General features: G+C 51.6%; 4 protein-coding genes across 4 annotated transcripts; 3 read left to right on the plus strand and 1 right to left on the minus strand.

The window, feature by feature from the left end:
- Positions 1-435: 435 nt before the first annotated feature.
- CC77DRAFT_1019817 (2-nitropropane dioxygenase) lies at positions 436-1,785 on the plus strand. The gene has a single exon (XM_018524918.1). It carries the CDS (start codon positions 648-650, stop codon positions 1,695-1,697), a length of 1,050 nt encoding a protein of 349 aa, XP_018386435.1. The 5' UTR covers positions 436-647; the 3' UTR covers positions 1,698-1,785.
- Positions 1,786-1,845: 60 nt separating this feature from the next.
- CC77DRAFT_1019818 (kinase-like protein) lies at positions 1,846-5,302 on the plus strand. The gene is made up of 5 exons (XM_018524919.1): positions 1,846-2,321; positions 2,433-2,464; positions 2,536-2,653; positions 2,702-3,752; positions 3,800-5,302. Exons 1-5 carry the CDS (start codon positions 2,271-2,273, stop codon positions 4,981-4,983), a joined length of 2,436 nt encoding a protein of 811 aa, XP_018386436.1. The 5' UTR covers positions 1,846-2,270; the 3' UTR covers positions 4,984-5,302.
- Positions 5,303-8,494: 3,192 nt separating this feature from the next.
- On the plus strand, positions 8,495-10,328 carry CC77DRAFT_1008232 (amino-acid permease inda1; the record flags this gene model as incomplete). The annotated part of the gene is made up of 2 exons (XM_018523524.1): positions 8,495-8,786; positions 8,839-10,328. The coding sequence occupies 2 exons, from the start codon at positions 8,495-8,497 to the stop codon at positions 10,326-10,328; spliced, it is 1,782 nt and encodes a 593-aa protein (XP_018386437.1).
- Positions 10,329-11,334: 1,006 nt separating this feature from the next.
- CC77DRAFT_1019823 (Aldo/keto reductase) lies at positions 11,335-13,064 on the minus strand. Its single transcript, XM_018524920.1, has 3 exons — positions 12,801-13,064; positions 12,160-12,711; positions 11,335-12,108 (listed from the first exon to the last, which is right to left on the minus strand). Exons 2-3 carry the CDS (start codon positions 12,676-12,678, stop codon positions 11,773-11,775), a joined length of 855 nt encoding a protein of 284 aa, XP_018386438.1. The 5' UTR covers positions 12,679-12,711; positions 12,801-13,064; the 3' UTR covers positions 11,335-11,772.
- Positions 13,065-13,243: the final 179 nt, after the last annotated feature.

Genomic DNA, 13,243 nt, shown 5'->3' on the forward strand with positions numbered 1-13,243 from the left:
TGCACGTTGTTTTGAGGATATCATAGCGCAGCTAGATCGTATTGATGAAGGGCATAAGCGGATGAACATCACCATGAGCAGGACGTCCGACTTTCATGCATTGGAGGAAGCAGAACATGGGGAGACCTAGTGGTAGAGCAAGGTGGCTCTATGTACTATGTGCACCTAAGCTCGATGTCTGAACTCGACTTTGAACATGTTGATCGAAGTAGCTTTAGCGTGGTTCCTGACAATGACACTGTTATCATATCCAATAAAATGGCTCCGAAATTATGATAGTTCGCATCATGGGCGATGGCTAGAATGATTTGCTAGTCTCGAGTGTTGAACATTCTTCACGTATACATTGTCATTTCATGAGAGACGGGTGAATCTCGGTAACGGTGAACTGTAAGAGACGTTGACGAGTCGCATCGTAGATGCCTCGGCTCATGCACCCACGTTTTCCCCGCAAAACCCCTGGCTGTCGAGCATACCTCCAGGCACGGCCGCTATTTAGCATCCACATGCCCATGCTCGCTATGCCGTCACATACAGCTTCAGCTCTGTCAGAAGCATACCACTTGAACCTACGTTCGGAGTATCCGACGTGATAGTCTTATCTTCCTTCAAACATCCGCCATTCAATCACTACAGCCTACACCATCATGTCGCCCCCATCATTGCAAACGCCGCTTTCGAAGCTGCTGGGCATCCAGTACCCGATAATACTCGCCGGCATGGCGCGCACATCTGGTGGTCCCCTCGCGGCTGCCGTATCAAACGCAGGCGGCCTGGGCGTGATTGGAGGTCTAGGATACACCCCTGAACAGCTTCAATCCATCATCGACGACCTCAAGTCGAACCTCCGAGACAAGAACTTGCCGTTCGGTGTCGACCTCGCGCTTCCACAAGTCGGTGGTAGCGCACGCAAGACGAACCATGACTACACACATGGACAGCTCGACGATCTCATCGAAGTCACAATCAAGAATGGCGCGAAGCTGTTCGTCAGCGCTGTTGGTGTACCACCCGAGCGAACGATCAAGAGGCTGCACGAAGCAGGCATTCTGATTATGAACATGGTCGGACACCCCAAGCACGCGAAGAAGGCACTAGATGCAGGTGTGGATATTGTATGCGCTCAGGGTGGAGAAGGCGGAGGACATACCGGCGATATCGCGAACAGCATCCTGATTCCATCCGTCGTGGACATCGCACGCAAATACAAGAGCCCTCTCACAGGTCAACCAGCCATGGTAGTGGCAGCAGGAGGAATCTACAACGGCCGCAGCCTGGCAAGCAGTTTGATGCAAGGCGCACAGGGTGTGTGGGTTGGTACACGCTTCGTCGCGTCCACTGAGGCTGGCTGCTCGCAAATGCACAAGGAAAATGTAGTTACTGCCGACTTTACAGACACAGGCCGGACACTAGTTGTCAGTGGTCGACCATTGCGCGTCAAGTACAACGACTACATCAAAGAGTGGCATGAGCGCGAGGACGAGATCAAGAAGCTGACGGATGCGGGTATTGTGCCGCTGGCGAAGGACATGGACGATGGGAAGGATGTGGATATCCCGTTCTTGATGGGCCAGGTTGCGGGGGTAATCGGCGATATTAAGCCTGCAAAGGAAATTGTGGACGAGATGGTGCAAGAGGCCGTCGACATGCTGAGGCTAGGGCAGACATATATCGGAGGGCCGAGTAGTAAACTGTAGATGATAATTGCCGACTTGATGTGTCTCAATGTTGGTTCCTCGGATTTCGGTTCTTGTGGTACAAGGTACTTTTGTGTAACACCAACGCAAGAAGCGAATACTTCTTCCCGGACTTCTTCGGCATTGATTTGAATAATGTGTCGTGTGTCTGCTAGTGACTGGTACGCTACAAACAATGATAAACCGCCCATCGCCATGTAGCCGTCGCTATGCCTTGGTCGTCCCACCCCTTCCCAGAGAAGCGGCATGTGGATGATCTGCGACCAGGATCGCGCTCCCCGAATCCATGGCAGCACCGGAAGCTCAGGAGAGATCTGACGGTAGGCTGCATCCCCTCCGCAGTATTCACAATTAATACACTTTGTTGCCATCCCCGGTCGGCCAAAAGCTAGTATTGTTATCCTCGCACATCTCGAACGCCCTAGGCCCCTGGCGTTTGCGGCTATCTCCACTTTCGCTGCGACAGGACCCGTTCCTCTCTTCCGCGGCGCTCGCTCGCCAGACCGAACTCCTGCAACCCATAGATGACGCTGGTTGCGCAGGCGACACCACGGAGCAGCGGCGCATCATTCCATGCAGTCAAATCTCAGAGCCCAGGCTGAGATTCAGGCCCAGAGGAAGAAGGTATGTACTGTCCCGTTGCTGCCAAACCGCGCTTGTGCGCCGCAACAAGCAAAACATCCAGGCGCATGCCTGGCATTCCGAGCACGACTGATGCTGAGACTGGAATTATAGCAGCTTGCGAATTCGTATAAGCAGTTACTCGAGTAAGCCTTTTCCTTTCTTTTGCGCGCCGAGTGCGTGTTTCACCCGCGGTAATTTGCTGACACGGGAACAGTGAGTTCGCCGCGACCGACCTCAAGACCGTCGGCAACTATACACTGGGGAAACTTATAGGCAAGGGGAGTTTTGGCAAGGTCTACTTGGCATCGCACAAACTCAGCAATGGCTCAAAGGTACCGTGACCACAGTTTCCATGGAGGAACCACGCTCACCACGAACAGGTCGTGCTCAAGAGCGCGAAGAAGGACGACGCCAATCTCGCGCGCGAAATCCATCACCACCGCCAATTCATACACCCACACATCGCCCGCCTGTACGAGGTCATAGTGACCGAGGAGCTGGTCTGGCTGGTACTCGAGTACTGTCAGGGCGATGAACTCTACAACTACCTCCTAGCCAAGGGCGCGCTCGAACCCTCCAGAGTCCAGAAAATATTCACGCAGCTCGTCGGTGCCGTGTCGTACGTACACAACAAGTCCTGCGTCCACCGCGACCTTAAACTCGAGAATATACTGTTAGACAAACATGGCGATGTCAAGTTGGTCGACTTTGGATTCACACGCGAGTACGAGGGCAAGTCCAACTACCTGCAGACATGGTGTGGAACCATCTGTTACAGCGCGCCGGAGATGCTCAAGGGCGAGAAATACGCGGGTGAAAAGGTGGATGTTTGGAGTTTGGGTATCATCCTCTATGCGCTTTTGGTCGGCGAGCTACCTTTCGATGAGGACGACGAGATGGTTACGAAGAACAAGATACTAAAAGAGGAACCAAAGTACCCGGAACACTTTCCACAGCAAGCAAAGGAGTTGTGCTCGTCGCTACTTTCAAAACGGCCGATCTTGAGACCTACATTGGCGGATATACTACAAAACCCTTGGTTGTCGGAACACGCGCCTCGCCAGCAGGAGATTTTGAAGCTGCAGCAGCCGGCGCCATTCTCGACCGAATTGGAGAAGGAGGTGTTGCACCGTATGCGTGCTGCTGGTGTGGATATTGACATGGTGATTGAGAACGTGCTGGCCCAACGATGCGACTCATTGGCTGGCTGGTGGGCATTGCTACTAGAAAAGGAAGAACGCAAGGCGAAAAGAAGAGAGCGCAAACGCAAAGAAAAGGAAGCAGAGGCTAAGAGCCTCAGACGATTGAGTGCTGCCAGTAGCCGGCTTGACAAACTTGCGCCTACCATCAGAGAGTCGGACGAAGAGGGCATACATGCTCCAACCACACCGAAGAGTCGCGGCAGGACTATCAACCGAAGCAGCTTGCATGGTTAGTATTGTGCCCGCCAACATGAAAACAGATCTAACTCCGAACAGGTGCTCCCGAGCTTCCAAAACTGCCGGAATCAATGACCTCTCCCAACCTTACCGTAGACGACAAGCCGCTGCCACCAATCGATACCCATCGAGGTCGAAAATCTCACTCTTCTTCACGTCCACCACTACCCGCGAAAGATCTGGATCGGCGGCGATCTCGCAGTAGCATGCTACAAGTTGTGTCCACAAACCCCGACCTTCTCTCTCCAAATGGCTTCGTGCCCAAGCGGCGCCGGAAGCAGCCGTTCATCAACCACCTTTTGTCACTCAGGAATTGGATAAAAGAAACGTCAAAACGAGCACGGTCGCCAGGTTCAAAGGCTAGCAGTGGACAGTCCCCAAAGATACCTCCAAGCACGTCTTCAGATTCAAGACGAAGGCAAAGTACAGCGAACCGTTCTTCTGTGCATACAAATCCCAAGTCTCCGCCAATGCCACACACACCAGGTCCCCGACCCCGAGGTTCAACTCACGGCTCAGGCTCCATGAGAAGGCTCTCGGCATCCCCTGCCCCACTGACACCGCGATCCTCGTATCGTCGTTCTTCTGGTGGTCTCCGAGGCCGGAAATCTACTTCCTCATCTGTGTCTTCGATCCGCAGTATGCCACACCACCACCATTCGCACTCGAAAGCTTCATCCACATCCTCTGCCTCACTTGTCTCTCCCGCTGTTTCTGTAAGCGGCCACTCACACAAGCCCTCCAAGTCCCCCCACAACAGCATCAAAGTCCTCCCTGCGACTCCAACTTCCTCAAGCTTCCCTTCCAACATTCGCCTTGTACGTTCTGGCTTCCCACCCGGCCTTAACGAGTCCAGCGCCGCTTTTGGAAACGGAAATAGCATTCCTCCACAATCACCTGGTCTCATCTTTGCAAAGAGGAAGAGGAGCCCTTTCAAAGGACCCATGCTTAATGTCAATACCGGTGTTCTGAATGGTGGCCATGCAAACGGTGGCGCATGGAGGAGCAGAAGCGGAGATAGCGGCATGGGTAGTAGAGGGACGAGTGTACAAGGACGTAGGAGTGGAGAGATATTGGGCATCACAGAAGAAGATGAGGAGGAAGAGGAAGAAGTTGAGGAGGTGGAGACATTTGGAGGAAAATTGGGCGAAGGCGAGTTTGTTGAAGAAGAAGGTCCTGCGCAGTTGACCCTACCTCAAGAGGAATTCAAAGAGAAGGCTTGATATTTGGAAAGATGGGTTTGAGAATGAAGAGGAGGCTTGAGGATTTTTGGTGAGATTGTGGAGGTTTAACCATTTCCGATCCCGGTTGTTGTTGCGTAGGGGACGTTCACTTCTCTTCGCTTCTTTTCTACTTCTTTGAACTTTTGCACTTTCACGGCATACATTCTCGGCGTTGGTCCAATACTGGGATACCTATACACATGTTATTTTCATATTGTCTACTCATTCTAATCTCATAGATACGTACTTATACTATGCACATTTTTCGCTCATCATATCTATCACTCGCGCCAATATCATAATAGCATATATGAAACACACTCGAGGTTCGAGCGATATCCTAGCTACCCTTAGATCTCTAGGCGATCTCCATACTGGGCTCCAGCAGCTTCCATCTCGTGAGCTGACCTTGTTGCAGTTGCGTGTGTACTGGAGGAGCAGCTAGCAGGGACTATGTCGACCAGTCGATGTCGGTATTGCACAAAGGCAGTTGTGACCTCGTCATACGAGCACATACCGACTAGAGCTGACTCCATTCGCAACCAGCCAACAAGTCTCTTATTCAAACACTGTGATAACCATACTTTCCCTTGGATACGTTCTCAAAGTACCGGAACCAACGATAATCGATAATGCAAGACAACATCGTACAACGACACGTGTACACACATACACATGGATGTACAGCAGCTGAATCAGCAAGGATATACTTGCGCTCGATGTAAGCTTTTTCGTTGCACACCGGCTTTCTAGAGGTGGTGTGATGTACATGCGGCATCGGAGTCGTTGGCGAATTTGGACACGTCGTGCAACAACGTACGACATCTGATCTTGACAAAGTTCCGAGAATGATCTTCGTTGCAGAAAAGTACCGTTTTTGCGGCTGAAGGTTATGTCGGTGACATTCGCACCGACATGTCGAAAGCGCACTACTCGTCCAGTGGAGTTAGATTAGTGCCATTTTGTTGCCTATGGCAGCTTCCTTATTGATCATAGATCTCGGAGGTCGTCTTCCGCACTACGCATTGACATGACGCCGAATGTGTGAGGTTTGCCATGTGATGCACACGAGGCAAAGGTCTAACAGCCGAAATGTGGGAGGTGGCGCATACGGTGGTAACGGTACGGTAATGCTGTGGTACGCTGAGAGCCGCGAGGGCCATGAAACAGTAGACATGGGATTCCAGAGTTATCGCGGTACACGATTCTTGATAGGGATAGCTACACCAAATGGAAAGAAAGGGTTGTAGTATTTTGTCCTCAAAGCAGACGCATATTTCTCAAGTTGTCAGCACTCAAGACGATCACAAGGGAGAAAGAGTGACAAGTACGCCACTTCGATGAGCTGCTTCCTCGGACGATGCAAGGTAAGCCGGGAAGATCAGTCTGTGCATCAGTGCATAAACGGCGTGCGCCCTCGCTACACTGTAGACAATGGTAGAAGCTTCTTGCACAAGCCAACTATTGACCAGATTCGCCTGCAGGACCATGAACAATAATGACGTGCTCGTGTGGAGAGTTGGTAAGGTTCCATGTGACAACCTCGGGAGGCGTTGTCGATACAGGCGACGAATGACATGGGGAAAAGGCGTTGCGACCGTGTGATAGGTACCCGTGGTGGCTTACCATGTGGGTTGGGGCGTTTTCTGACCACACCAGTAATAAATCGCACTCCTCAACGACAACGCGTCGTGTCCATGAATGCTTGGCAAATGAAATTGCAGATGTAAGATTTTACGGATATCGAGCTGGTGAAAGTGAAAGGACGGCAGCAACCGATGAGGTAAGATATTGGATTTTGCAGATGCATTGGTGGAGGTACTTGACTGATGCAGAAAAGGTACAAGGGTTAGGTAACACACATGTATATTGATTCGCAATGAGCGAAGTTGTGTTCTTACATGACGATAGTGTGCGGGGCGTACTGCTGGTGTACGTCCTCTCTAAAGCTGGGTCGGTCGACAGGCATAACGCAACCAAGTCAAAGGAGATTGCGGCGCGGTGTTGGTGCGATCCTTTCGTCGTAATGCGCGTCCTCAAGAGTCCAACGTTCAAACACCAAGCGATGTTTAGGCTTTGTACCTGCATCGGATGAACATGAGGTTAGATTGTGAAGCATTGAAATACTGGTAGCCCCTGCATATGGCAGGATGCATTCATAAGGGCCGTCAGAGGGGTCATCAAGCGATATGGATCGGGAAGACGTAATATGATTTACCCGTCTTTACCGACGCGACGCGATCATGGAGGTTTCCATACGGCCGCGCGTGATGGGTACACATAATGGGACAGTAAGCTAATGGCTGGGCTGATTTGCGAGCTGCAGGCTGCAGGGTGGCCAGATATCCATGTCGACCATCGCGTCGCCATTCAGACGGTAGAGCCGAGCATTTGCTAGGGTGCTAGTTTCGTAGACGTTCCAGGCCGGAAGCGAGCTCGTGACGGAGCATGAAGGGGCAGTGCCTAAAGCAGCATGTCGAACTATGCGCCAATGCTGCGGCAGCGGGACGGGTCAACGGGTGTTGTGAAAGGTCGAGTCCGAAGTCGTGCCGGTCGTAGTCACGATACAGAAGCTCGAAAAGTCAAGCAATGCAGCAAGGAGCATTTGAAGATTGCGATGGGGGTATTGAAAGGGTGGTTGGGGACGTTGGAAGCCTCGGGCGTGGGGTTGGTGGCATGTCTTGCGCGCACATGCCGCAACAGTACTGGTGGCTTGGAGATAAGGGCGGCCCGTGCACCGTTGGACTTGGGGAAGTTGCGCAAGCGCCACCAGGACTCGACACCGAGGTCGCCGTCGAATGTAGCGCCGGCAGCCAGCGCCTAAAGACGTTACTTAGTCCGACACGCGAGACGCAAATCTGGAGTGCTGTAGAATAGAGTTAAGTGACCGAGAGTGACATTTGGTCTGCGGTATTTAGGGCTGTTGGACCTGTGGCGGTTCGTCGGTGTCTGCCGCTTCCAAGAGTGGAGGCGGAAAGAGCGAACTCAGCGAAGAAGGAGCGAATGTGCGACATTGTGCCGTCGATAAGGGATGTCAGTCACTTCGCCGTGCTCCGTGCAAACATCTCAGCAGTCCAGGCACATCGTTCGATGGTATTGTCACCAATAGTCACATCACTTCTGCACGACTCTGCCCTTGGACAGGCTCAGTGTATGTACTGAACCCATAGATGCGCCACGCCGCGATAACGTCGCTCCCACGCCTAGGCCAAATCCAGATGCACCCCGGCCGCTACACATCCTAGTCGATAGTTCCTACCCGGCACTCTGGAAAGGACACTGACCCTGGGCGCCTCAGTTCCGTAGTTGAGCTCGCGCGCCTCAAGAATAGGCCTAAGCCCAAGTAGCCCGTTCGTCAGCATCGCACTCATATCCCGCCCCTGCGCCCATCGCACAGGAAAAAGCAGATACCTCCAACGGCTGCACTGCAGCGACACCAACCGACGTGCAGAACAGCTGCAAATTACACTCTTTTTCGTCGTCTGTTATCGCGCCGTTGCGCCCAGCCACCATGACGATAGACGACGACATGTACGGCACCGAGAAGAGTTTTGGGAGAGCCTCGCAAGGGTCCGACTACTATGGCGAATCATCACGGTACCAGGATGGACTGGGTAGGAGGGTTATCGAGAGCTTCAAACGGGACCCGAATTTTGCCATGACGATGACGCCAAAGGGAAGCTTAGGCGCCGACGGGAACGTCTTCGATCCAGAGGCCGCAGCAGCGAACACTGCAAACTCACCACTTGCGCGGAGACTAAAAGGTCGTCATCTGCAGATGATAGCAATCGGTGGTTCCATAGGTATGGTTTGGCATGCATCTAATAAGCGGGGTCCGCCGACTGACTTTCCCAGGTACCGGTTTATTCGTCGGCTCAGGGCAAGCACTAGCAAACGGTGGTCCAGCATCGCTCGTCATCTGCTACTGCCTTGTAGGTGTCATGCTGTACACTACCGTCCACGCACTGGGCGAGATGGCAGTGCTCTTTCCCGTCGCTGGTTCATTCTCAGCATACTCGACACGCTTCTTGGATCCTGCATGGGGCTTCGCCATGGGTTGGAACTATGCACTTCAATGGCTCGTCGTACTACCACTGGAAATCGTCGCTGCTACTTTCACAATTGAATATTGGAATGGTGACAAGGTCAACAACAACGCCTGGGTCGCCGTCTTCCTGGTCTTGATCGTTGTCATCAACCTGTTTGGTATCAAAGGATATGGTGAAGCCGAGTTTGTCTTTGCCATTATCAAGATCACAGCGGTTATCGGCTTTATCATCCTTGGTATTATCATCAACATAGGTGGCGGTCCAGACGGAGGCTATATTGGTGGCATGTATTGGCGCGACCCAGGTCCCTTCAACAATGGATTCAAGGGCTTATGCAGTGTTTTTGTCAACGCCGCATTCGCCTTCTCTGGAACTGAGCTTGTTGGTCTTGCTGCAGCGGAAACGGCCAATCCGCGCAAGTCTCTTCCCACTGCCGTCAAGCAGGTTTTCTGGCGCATCTCGTTGTTCTACATCGTCTCCCTAACCATCGTCGGACTGCTAGTTCCCTACGATGATAAGCGACTGCTCCAAGACAAGAACGATGCCGACGCTGTTGCCTCACCGTTCGTCATCGCTATCCAGAACGCAGGCATTCAGGGGCTGCCCTCTGTCTTCAACGCCGTCATCATGATTGCTGTTCTCTCAGTTGGCAACTCCTCTATCTATGGTTCTTCGCGCACACTCGCTGCACTGGCTGAGCAGAATCAAGCCCCCAGGATCTTCGCCTACATTGACCGTCAGGGTCGTCCCCTTGTTTCCATTGCTTTTGCCTCAGCTCTTGGTCTTCTCGCTTTCCTTGCTGGTGCGGACCGCAGGCTACAAGATGCTGCATTCAACTGGCTACTTGCCTTGTCTGCACTCTCGGCTGTCTTCACTTGGCTCTCGATCTGTCTCGCGCATATCCGCTTCCGTCAAGGATGGAAGGTGCAAGGACATACCCTTGACGAGCTTGCCTTCCGCTCCCAACCTGGTCTTATCGGATCTTATGTCGGCCTCATTCTCAACATCCTCGTTCTCATTGCACAGTTCTACGTTTCCGTCGCTCCAATCGACATGGCTGTTTTGTCGACATCACAACGTCTTCAACGCTTCTTCAGCGTCTACCTCGCACTGCCAGTCACTCTGGCCTTCTACTTCCCTTACAAGTTCTGGTTCCGCACCTCAGTCGTTCGTTCGCACAATATGGATCTCGTCACTGGCATCCGCGAGCTGAATATCCAGGTGTTGATCGAAGAGGAACGCGAAGAAAAGAAGAAGTGGCCCAGGTGGAAGAAAGTATACAAGTTCTTTTGCTGATAGACACCCTCTTGCAGCATTCTCTTTTGCCGTGTTCTTTTAGCGATGGCGCTACGTGTTCTTCTTTTCGCGGTGTTCCTTTGTGATACCAGGCGGCATGCCACTAGGCATTGCGCAGCCTTGCGACTTGTATTCTCCTGTCTCATGTATGTATGTTTACTGCTGGTTGGTATTAATAGACGCAGCATAGTGCTGTCATGCACGCTGTAGGATTTTGAGAATAGAAGACGAGCTTCATACTGCATATCGACTTATGTGACGCCTTTTCTCCATGCAACTAACACCAGATTGGGTTTGAGGTCGCGCTTTTGTTTCTCAAGAGCCCCACTGCCGCCATTCGAACAACCACCCCCACTACCCCACTACAGCCAACCAGAAAACTCTGCGCCCATCGTTCCTTCCCCCGCGCTCACCGCTCCTGCCACAAACAATACTGGATATATTGTTTCCAAATTTCGATTTTGTATCGGTTTTGTAGTGTAGCGGTTATCACTCCGGATTCTGATCTCAAAATCAGTGTCTTCCGGCAACCCCGGTTCGGTAAGAAATACAGCCCCCAGTTAATTCTGGCCATCTGCTAATAATAATTCAGATTCCGGGCAAGACCTTCTAGAACTCTCTTTTTGCTGTGATGTTCGATTCCGGGCAGTACCTTTCTTTTTGCTGTTTGGGACTCTTTCTGCTTACGATCGAATGCGGGTACTCTGCCAACAGTTCACTGATGTCTCAAGGCGATAGGGTGGTGTTGGAACTTTTTTTTCGTGGAGTTTGGGCCACGGGAAGTTAGATGAATGCAGATTGTTTAGTGCTTGCTCTTTCTGCCACACCTTCGCGTGCTGTACTGTTACTTTGCACTTCATCGTATGTGTGCAAGTATGTACATGGACTGGTTTCTAATATGCCATTTAGTCCATGGCTGTGACGTGTCGCTATTTAGTATTCTGAACAAATTCACACGATCATGACTGGCGAACAAATCACCATTAGGCCTTTCCAAATGGCTGGTCTCCGAATGTACTTGGGTTTACGTTGGAAATAGATCCCTTGCTTCGACTGGTGCTAGTAGTGCTTATAATTATTGTAAAATGAAATGTACCGACAGTTGTCGTCGATAGTGTTGTCAAACTTCGCCAGAGTCATTCACGTCTGGGAATATCCAGTCAATGCACGCCTGTCGGTGCGTGTTCTAGAGCTGTACACAAACGGATGAGCTAGCTACGTGACAGAGTAACCAAAAATGATCACCGGCCATGAGCAAAACGGTAACTCATTTCATAAGTAGTGCACTCAAATTCGGATTAGGTGTAAATTCGATAGGTACGCGCTCAGTGTAGACATCTTCCACCATGGTACACAGCGCTTCGATTTTGTTTGTAGATGCACTCGCTACGTCTCTTGACTAGTTGTTCACCTACACTCCTGTCCAAAATTTCTTGACGGCACCTCAAGCATTGGTTACGGCCTGAACAATAGCGCCCTTGGCTCCTTGATCCAGACCGTCCAACTTAGCCATGTCCTCCTTGTCGAGTTCAAAACCGTAAAGATCTACGTTCCCAACAATGCGAGATGGGGTGTCACTCTTGGGAAGAGGGACGAAGCCCTTTTGTAGACTCCATCGGATAAGAACCTGGTTTGGTTCCTTGTTGTGCTTCTTGGCAATGCTAGCCACGGTTTCGTCGTTTGCTTTCTCGTTACGGACGATCGGGCAGTAGGCCTCGACAACGATGCTCTTGGATTTGCAGTAGTCGACAACCTCGCGCTGTTGGCACCAGGGGTGGAGCTAGTTGGATCTGTTAGTTCGGTCGCGCGACGGATTTCGAGTGCGACAAACCTCAATCTGGTTGACAGCGGGTAGGCTGGCCTTGCTATCAATGGAAGCAATCTCATCGATGTGTTGGATGCCGTAGTTGCTGACGCCAATGTCTCGCACTATGCCCTTCTCCTGCGCCTGCTTCAGAGCGAGCCACATCAACTTCCTAGCCTCTTTTCCTCCGTTGGGGCTGTGAATGAGAAACAGGTCTGCATAACCATCTTTTCCGGCAAGCTTCTCAACACTGTCTGCGATCTTCTTGTATGTAGACTCGACATCCTCGCCAGGGCTCAGGATCTTGGAAGTGATGTATACATCCTTTCGAAGAAGCCCGCTTTCAGCCAGTGCTTGGCCGACTTGCTCCTCGTTTGCGTAATACTGGGCTGTATCTATATGGCGGTACCCTGCTTCAAATGCCTTTTTGCAGGAAGCAACACAGACGTCCTTGGGGGATTGGTAGACCCCAAAACCAATTTGTGGAATCTTGTACTGCGATTTCGGCAAGCTCAAAGTTGAGTTGATGCTGAGAGTGCTCGACATGGTGGATGGCGGGGTAGCAATAACGGATGAATACTTGAGTGTAGTTGTCAGCGATGGACGAATGGTGGTGTGTCGAAGAGCAGAGTGTGTCAAAATGAAGATTCTAGAAGGAAAGAGCATACCGTAATGTTGAGAGGATTTGAGCTGCCGTCAAACCTCCTTAGGTAGCTCTAGACACATAATGCAGAAGCTCCTGCAGTCGTGATGTCACTGCTTGCAGCCCATAGTTGGAGAGTGGGTCCAAGGACGATGTGGGCTTCCAAGGACATTACAATTACGAGTAGTTATAGCTTGTTGCTTTCAACGAGCGAAATCGAAACAGCGATTGATAAAACGTGCTGGGGCGCGTGCGTTCAAGGTGGAAAGACTGTCCGACGCGTTCTTCTTGCGCGACTGCGAGCAGCTGTTCGCGCTAACACCTGCCACCCCACAAATACCGGCACCCCTCCACAGTCATCCTTGAGATCCGTGCTGACCTCTCTCACAAACCCCCCCACCCGGTACTCCAAGCGGACAATAAGGTGCACAACATTAAAATTCCCTCTTCTTATCAAGCTCTCTTATG

Source organism: Alternaria alternata (genome assembly GCF_001642055.1).
Source record: "Alternaria alternata strain SRC1lrK2f unplaced genomic scaffold CC77scaffold_9, whole genome shotgun sequence".
Classification (NCBI taxonomy): domain Eukaryota; kingdom Fungi; phylum Ascomycota; class Dothideomycetes; order Pleosporales; family Pleosporaceae; genus Alternaria; species Alternaria alternata.